The following is a 7,820-nucleotide window of genomic DNA, read 5'->3' as shown; positions in this document are numbered from 1 at the left end:
GAGGCGGAGCCACGGGCTTTGGACATACTTAGGAGGGACCCAGAAGCACCACCCCCCAAGGGGGTGGGGCAAACAGCGTTCTACCTCAAGGGGCGGGGCCAGGGTGGCGAACCGCCCGTTTCCTAGTCCCGGAACCGAGGAGGGAGGTGCGCTTCGAGGGGCGGGCTCGAGGGGTTTACACTTTAGAGGGAAGGCAGGGCTACGGCCCGCGGGGCGGGCCCCGCACTTCCCGCTCCGCTGAGGTGGCGGCGTGACGACACCGACGCAGGGGGTCGGCATGGGGGGTGGAGGAAGCCCCGCGTGGCGCGCTACGTAGGGGGTGGCTCCGCTGGGACTGCGAGCTGGTTACGAGGTGAATAGCTGTTTCCGTCAGAGGACGGTGCCACATTCTGAAGGGAGCGCTCACGAGCGCGCTGAGCCCGGCCGAGCAGAGAACGGACCGGGTTTCCGGCTGTGGGGTTCGGTCTTAGGGCGGGAACTCCAACCCGGGGAGGGGGAGCCCGCGGCCGAAGGGGGCGGGGCCTCAGGCTGCGGGCTCGACGTGAGCCGAGGCCGTCCGAACGCCTGACGCCTAGTCTTCGGGAGGGGGCGGGGCCGCGATCGGCTGAGCCGAGGACTTCCGAAAGTACGAAGCGGCCACGCTCGGGCGGGGGCGGGGCTTCGCATTCTGCGAGCCGGGCTCAGAGCGGGGACCTGAGGCCGGACCTCTAGGGCTCAGAAAGGAGAGGCGTCCCCGAGGAACCCCAAGGGGGCGTGGCCTCGGGGGGCTTCGGCCTCCGGAGGTCCCGACACCTGACGGGAACACCGGAGGGCGACGCCGAAACGGACCTTACGGAGGGGGCGTGGTCCGCCCTCCGGCAGGCTTTGCCGCAAGGCGCGGGGGCCCGCGCGGCCAGTCTCGCTCCTGGCCAGAATGCTGACCGCAGGGTCCGAGGCGCCCCGGCGGGGCCCCAGCGCTCCTTTCGGGGCGGGGCCTCGTCTCGGTCAGCCCCGGGGCCTGGCGGGATCGCCCGGGGGCGGAGCCCGGCGCCCAGGGGGCGGGGCTAGCGCTCCCGCTCAGCAGGTGGCGAACGCGGCTGGGAGCGAGGCTCCGCCCCACGAGCCTCAGGGGTGGGGCTTCGCCGAGACCCCCGGCCAGGCGGTGGGCGCCCTCCCAGCGTCGCGAATCCCGCGGCGAGAGGCGTGCTGCCGGGTGGGTGACTGGTGTGTCCCTGGCCTCCCGCAGGAGGATGCTGGTGGTGGAGGTGGCGAACGGCCGTTCCCTGGTGTGGGGGGCCGAGGCGGTGCAGGCGCTGCGGGAGCGCCTGGGCGTGGGGGGCCGCACGGTGGGCGCCCTGCCCCGCGGGCCCCGCCAGAACTCGCGCCTGGGCCTCCCACTGCTGCTGATGCCTGAGGAGGCGCGACTGCTGGCCGAGATCGGCGCAGTCACCCTGGTCAGCGCCCCGCGCCCGGACCCTCGCCAACACAGCCTGGTAAGGGGGGGGGCAGGCTAGGGGCTCCCCTCCAGGGGGACCTGCGGGAGGAGAGGCCGGGGACGACTAGTCCCTGAGGTGGGAGGGGTCTGAGAGTCCTGGATTCTGGAATTCTGTGAGAGTAGGATAGTAGGATCCCCAGGTTCATTCCCCGAGGTTTGGAGGGGGCCAGAGTCAGGATTCCTAGATTCCTAAGGCAGGGCATGCCTGAATCCTGATATTACAGGAAAGTTTGCTTCTCAGGCACTGGCATCCTTCAAGCGCCAGCAAGAGCAGGGCTTCCAGGAACAAAGCGCTCTGGCAGCTGAGGCCCGAGAGACCCGTCGTCAGGAGCTACTAGAGAAGATTACAGAGGGCCAGGCTGCGAAGAAGCTAAAGCTGGAACAGGAATCAGGGACCAGTGGGAGCCAGGAGGCCGGTGGGAAGCAAGCTGCCGAAGAGAATGAGGCCAGTGCTGGCCAGGCTGCTGGAGAGCATGAGGAAGCATATGAAGGTGGGGGTTGGAGCCCACGGACCAGGGGAGGGAGGGAAGAGATCCTTGGGAAATTTTTGGCTGGCACTCTGGGGCTGGTCCTTGCTGGGGGCTGGGGAAAAACCTTGCCCCTTGGATTCATCAAACTCTCTTGGATTCATCCCCACCAGGCTCCTCTCCCCAGCCAGGGCCTTCAAATGGCGTGGCCCCCTTACCAAAGTCTGCTCTGCTCATCCAGTTGGCCACTGCTCGGCCGCGGCCCATCAAGGCTAGGCCCCTGGACTGGCGTGTCCAGTCCAAAGACTGGCCCCACGCTGGCCGCCCTGCCCACGAGCTTCGCTACAGCATCTACAGAGACCTGTGGGAACGAGGCTTCTTTCTCAGTGCCGCTGGCAAGTTCGGGGGTGACTTCCTGGTCTATCCTGGTGAGTTTGTGTTGGGACCTCTTGTGACATTTTTCTTCACAATTCCACCCCATTCTGTGTTTCCCGCCTTTTTTATCTCTTTTTCTCAGCTTCTAAGAAACAGGAAACACTTGGGAACCCAAGCTCTTTTGGAGAGTGGTTTAGTAAATGAACAAAGGAAAGAAGAACTCTCACAGAAAACATATGGAATAAAAAGTAAATCACTTTTGTAGTGTTATGCACATTACTATATTTAATAATACATATGCATTGCAGATTCTTCACCAGTGAGCCGCTTGGGAAGCCCTTCCATATCTTGGCTATTGTAAATAATGCTGCAGTGGACATAGGGGTGCGTTTTTCTTCTTGAATTAGTGTTTTCATTTTTTTTTTTTGCAGATAAATACCCAGGAGTAGAAATGCTGGAAGCCTTGCTCTTTTAGATTTATGTTACCTGTTAGTTTTCTGTATAGTTCCCTACTCAGGGTCCTACTTTACTTGGTCAGGTTCATCTAACCTGGGGGCAAAGTATAGCTCCCTCCCCTCAGCCTGTCAAATGAGGCCTGCTGACAGGTTTTTTTTTTTTTTTAATAAAGTTTTATTGGAACACAGCTCTGTTTGTTTTTGACTTCCCTGGTGGCTCAGACGGTAAAGCATCTGTCTACAATGTGGGAGACCCGGGTTCGATCCCTGGGTTGGGAAGATCCCCTGGAGAAGGAAATGGCAATCCACTCTAGGACTATTGCCTGGAAAATCCCATGGACAGAGGAGCCTGGCGGACTACAGCCCATGGGGTCGCAAAGAGTCGGACACGACTGAGCGACTTCGCTTTCACTTTCTGTTTGTTCACATATGATCAGCGGATGCCATGGTGCTAGATTGGCAGAGCTGAGTATTTGCAGCATGGCCCACAAAACGGACAATATTTACTATCTGGTCCTTTTCAGAAAAATTTGGTTGACTCCCTAATTGTATTTTATTTCACCCTTCTGTTGTAGATCATTTTCTTCTTTTAGTCTGAGTCACTTCTCGTTGGATATTTATGATACGATATACATGATACTCTTTTGAGTTCCTCATGGCTTTGACTGACAGCGATATAGTCAGTTACTTGTTGTTTTTGTGGCTCAGATGGTAAAGTGTCTGTCTACAATGCGGGAGACCCGGGTTTGAGCCCTGGGTTGGGAAGATCCCCTGGAGAAGGAAATGGCAATCCACTCCAGTACTGTTGCCTGGACAAAATCCCATGGACAGAGGAGCCTGGTAGGCTACAGTCTACGGGGTCGCAGAGAGTCGGACACGACTGAGCGACTTCATTTTCACATAATGTGTCAACTTGCTCCACCCCCCAGGCCCAAGAGTGTCTTTTACAATATTGGTGGTGATGGCTGGACGCCTTGCGATCCCCTCCGTGTTGGAGGTCCCCGTGTCTTCCGGCTTTCCACCCGTGGAAACTGCTACCTGCCTCTCTCCTTCACCCAGGTGACCCGCTCCGTTTCCACGCTCACTACATCGCCCAGTGCTGGGCTCCCGGGGACCCCATACCACTCCAGGACCTGGTTTCGGCTGGCCGCCTGGGCACCAGTGTCAGGAAGACGCTGCTGCTTTGCTCTCCGCAGCCCGATGGTAAGGTGGTCTACACGTCCCTGCAGTGGGCCAGCCTGCAGTGAGCTCCAGAGACCTGTGGGCGCGTGGCCATGTCCGAGGCAAGACCCTTTCTAGGTGGTTCCAAGCTCATCTCTGCGTGGGAGGCCCCGCCCCACCTCCTACCTCTCTTGGCGATTAGTGTTCGATTCCAGATTTATAAACACGACATCGTCCTTATATCCCTCCCCAGTCTAAAGCACTTAGTGGCTGTGTTGTTTTTATAGTTAACAGTTTCCAACCGTGAGTTTCCTGAGTGTGAGAGCTGATTCATTTCTGTTTTCTACAGGGCTTAGGTCCCAAGAGGTCTCAATAAATTTGTTGAATCAGTGTGGAGTTTGTGATTTGAATCCTTAAGACAATCCTGGGAGGTGTGGGCAGTTGCTGCAGGTGTTTGGGCAGATGAGGAAAAGCCTGAGGGAGGGGAAATGAGTTGTCCAGGGTCCCACTTCTAGTAAGGAGCAGGTGTGTTAATCGCTGAGTCGTGTCCAACTCTTTGTGACCTCATGGGCTTCCCTGGTGGATCAAACGGTAAAGAGTGTGCCTCCAATGTGGGAGACCTGGGTTCAATGCCTGGGTTGGGAAGATCCCCTGGAGGAGGGCATGGCAACCCACTCCATTATTCCTGCCTGGAGAATCTCCATGGACAGAAGAACCTGACGGGCTATAGTCCATGGAGTCACACAAGAGTTGGACGCGACTGAGCAACTAAACGCAGGCTCCTCTGTCCATGGGATTCCCCAGGCAAGAATACTGGAGTGGGCAGCCATTTTCCTCTGCAGGGGATTTTCTGGACCCAGGAATCGAGTCCAGGTCTCCTGCATTGCAGGCAGATTCTTTACCATCTGAGCTGGGGTTGAAAACCTGGTCTTTCTGGCTCTGAAGTCCAAGCTCTTCCACTGCACTACACTTACTTTGGAAAAGCTTTCTTTAAGGCATTTCAGATGCATACAAAGGCATAAACAAAAAATAGCTTGTGTAAAAAAGGAGGAAACTTGCAGTTTTGAGGAGTAGGGAGGGCATATCGGGAGTGGTCTTGCTCTTGGATTGGGTGCTGTTTATTCAGGCGTTGGGAGAATTACCTTTTATACCGTACATTTCTAGATCCTTCTTTATATGTATGCTCTATTCCACAATTTTTTACAAAAGTTAAAACATACGTATGAAATATGCACTTGTAAAACCATTTGCAGAGCTGCCTTTCTGCTTAAGAGATTACTAGAACATTACCAGTACCAACCTCCAATATTTAAGAAACTGATTTGTAAAAATTTTTTTTATCTATTTATTTGGCTGCACCAGGTCTTGGTTGTGGCATGTGGGATCTAGTTCCCGACCAGGGATAGAACTCAAGGCCCCGACAGGTAATAAATGCTGGAGAGGGTGTGGAGAAGAGGGAACCCTCTTACACTATTGGTGGCAATGTAAATTGGTACAGCCACTAGGGAGAACAGTATGGAGGGTCCTTAAAAAACTAGAAATCGAACTACCAAATGACCCAGCAGTCACACTCCTGGGCATGTATACTGAGAAAACCACACTTTGAAAAGGTGCTTGCAGCACTATTTACAATAACCAAGACATGGAAGCAACCTAAGTGTCCGTCAACAGATGAATGGATGAAGAAGACTCGGTACATATATGCAATGGACAAGAGTGAAACCGTGCCATCTGCAGCAAAATGGGTGGACCTAGAGATGATCATAGGTAATGACAACTAGTGAAGTAAGGCAATGACAAGTATGACATGGCAATCGCTTATGTGGAATCTAGAAAAAAAATAGATTAAAAAAAACATTTATAAAACAAACAGACTCACAGACATGGAAAACAAGCTTATGGTCACCAAAGGGAACAGTGAGGGGAGGGAAGATAAATTATAAGTTTGGGATTAATATATACACACTACAATATGTAAAGCAGGTAAAAAACAAGAATTTAGTAGATAGCACAGGGAACTATAGGGCTTCCCAGGTGGCACTAGGGGCAAAGAACCAGCCTGAAAGTACAAGGGACAAGAGACGTGGGTGTGATCCCTGGGCTGGGAAGATCCCCTGGAGGAGGGCATGGCAACCTACTTCAGTATCTTGCCTGAGGAATCCCATGGACAGAGGAGCTTGGTGGGCTACAGTTCACGGGGTTGCAGAGAATTGGACACGATTGAAGGACAGAGGAGCCTGGTGGGCTACAGTTCACGGGGTTGCAGAGAGTTGGACACGATTGAAGGACAGAGGAGCCTGGTGGGCTACAGTTCACGGGGTTGCAGAGAGTTGGACACGACTGAAGCAACTTCGTATGCACACACTAGCCTGACTGGCTTCTCTGTCCACTAGCGCCACTGGAAAGCCCAGGATTAAGTAAATTAACATGGGTACAATTCTTTGGGGCCTGATGCATAGTAATTAAGTATTCTAGAATGCCACCTATTGTTATTTTTAGTGATAGAAATAATGGGTCACATGAATTAAAACATCAACAACAACAACAACAACGAACACCCAAAACCGTAAGGTGTTTAGCCCAAAGCCTAGGAGATTTAAAGTGCTTGTTAAATATTATCTAACCAAGATAAAGTCGTTGGTGTGAATGGGATTATCCCAGAGAGAAAAGCACTAGAGGCAATAATCCTGGGGCTGTCTGAGAGGAGATATATATATTTCAGGTTTATAGCAAGAGGTTTCAGAACATTTTCCATGTTCTGGAAACCCAAAGAAAACCTCAGGATATAAACTGTTGTCTTTCACAAAGAGGCACAGAGTCTTTTAATCATTGGATCTCAAGTTTAAAAAAGTTACCTTTACGTGTATACACACACACACACAGTTTTCGTCAGTCACCTTCTTAAGGAGGCTTCCCTGACCATCCTTTCTGAAATACCATTTTCCCTCCGTCATTGAGAGATGTGCTTAGTCGCTTAATCCTGTCCGACCCTTTGCGACCCCGTGGACTGTAGCCTGCCAGGCTCCTCTGTCCATGGGATTTTCCAGGCAATAGTCCTAGAGTGGATTGCCATTTCCTTCTCCAGGGGATCTTCCCCACCCAGGGATCGAACCTGGGTCTCCCGTACTGCAGGCGGATTCTTTACCACTGAGTCATCAGGGAAGCTCAGTCATTACCAATAATTTATTTTCTTCACAGCAGCTATCTGAAAAGACCTTATTTTCCCTCTCCTCCCTTAGGCTCAAAGTTTCACGAACAGAGGGGCTGTTGAAGGGTTCAAAAGGGCAGACTGGCTTCTGGCTGTGCCTCGCGTAGACATTCTGATATGAAAAATTATTTTTAAAAAAGTATTCATGGATATAACAGAGCATCTTGGAAGGAGCTTTGAATTCGCATAGGTCCAGTCCTCTGGAGATCTTTTCAGAGAGACGCAGCATGCTGAAGCCTAGCGGCGGGGGCCGTTACTACTCCAACTTCATACCGCGACTCAGACGTTAGCTGAGTGGTGACTTAAGAGGAGCCCTCACGTCGCACCAGACGGAGCATTAATCCCTCAGGAGTCCTCCCGGTTCAGCACGCCACTCTAGCCCAAGCTCTCCTCTTGACTGCTTTGTCCGCTCGCCAAGGCCTTTTCTGATTGGTGCAAACTTGCGCTCTGCGTGCTGACGTCACAAGAGGGCGACGTTGCTATAAGAACGCGGCCGGCGAACGTGTGCTCCTCTTTCTTGGTTTTCAGAGCGTTCTGTCAGGTGAGCCATGCGGCCGGGTTCGGTATTTTGGGTGTGGGTCGTAAAGTCTTGCGGGCTATTCGACCTTTAATGAGTACGCTAAAGCAGTTGGAGGTGAAATGGGCGTAACTGGAAAGTGATAGAGATGAATAGTCGGTTA

At 53.1% G+C, this 7,820-nt stretch overlaps 1 protein-coding gene across 1 annotated transcript; it reads left to right on the top strand.

The window, feature by feature from the left end:
- The first annotated feature begins 263 nt into the window (after window positions 1-263).
- TSEN34 (tRNA splicing endonuclease subunit 34) lies at window positions 264-4,219 on the top strand. The gene is made up of 5 exons (XM_068992665.1): window positions 264-352; window positions 1,226-1,472; window positions 1,716-1,965; window positions 2,115-2,369; window positions 3,831-4,219. The coding sequence occupies exons 2-5, from the start codon at window positions 1,230-1,232 to the stop codon at window positions 4,016-4,018; spliced, it is 936 nt and encodes a 311-aa protein (XP_068848766.1). The 5' UTR covers window positions 264-352; window positions 1,226-1,229; the 3' UTR covers window positions 4,019-4,219.
- Window positions 4,220-7,820: the final 3,601 nt, after the last annotated feature.

This window comes from Capricornis sumatraensis, chromosome 20 (genome assembly GCF_032405125.1).
Source record: "Capricornis sumatraensis isolate serow.1 chromosome 20, serow.2, whole genome shotgun sequence".
NCBI classification, from domain to species: domain Eukaryota; kingdom Metazoa; phylum Chordata; class Mammalia; order Artiodactyla; family Bovidae; genus Capricornis; species Capricornis sumatraensis.
This window is presented reverse-complemented; position numbering and strand designations above follow the sequence as displayed.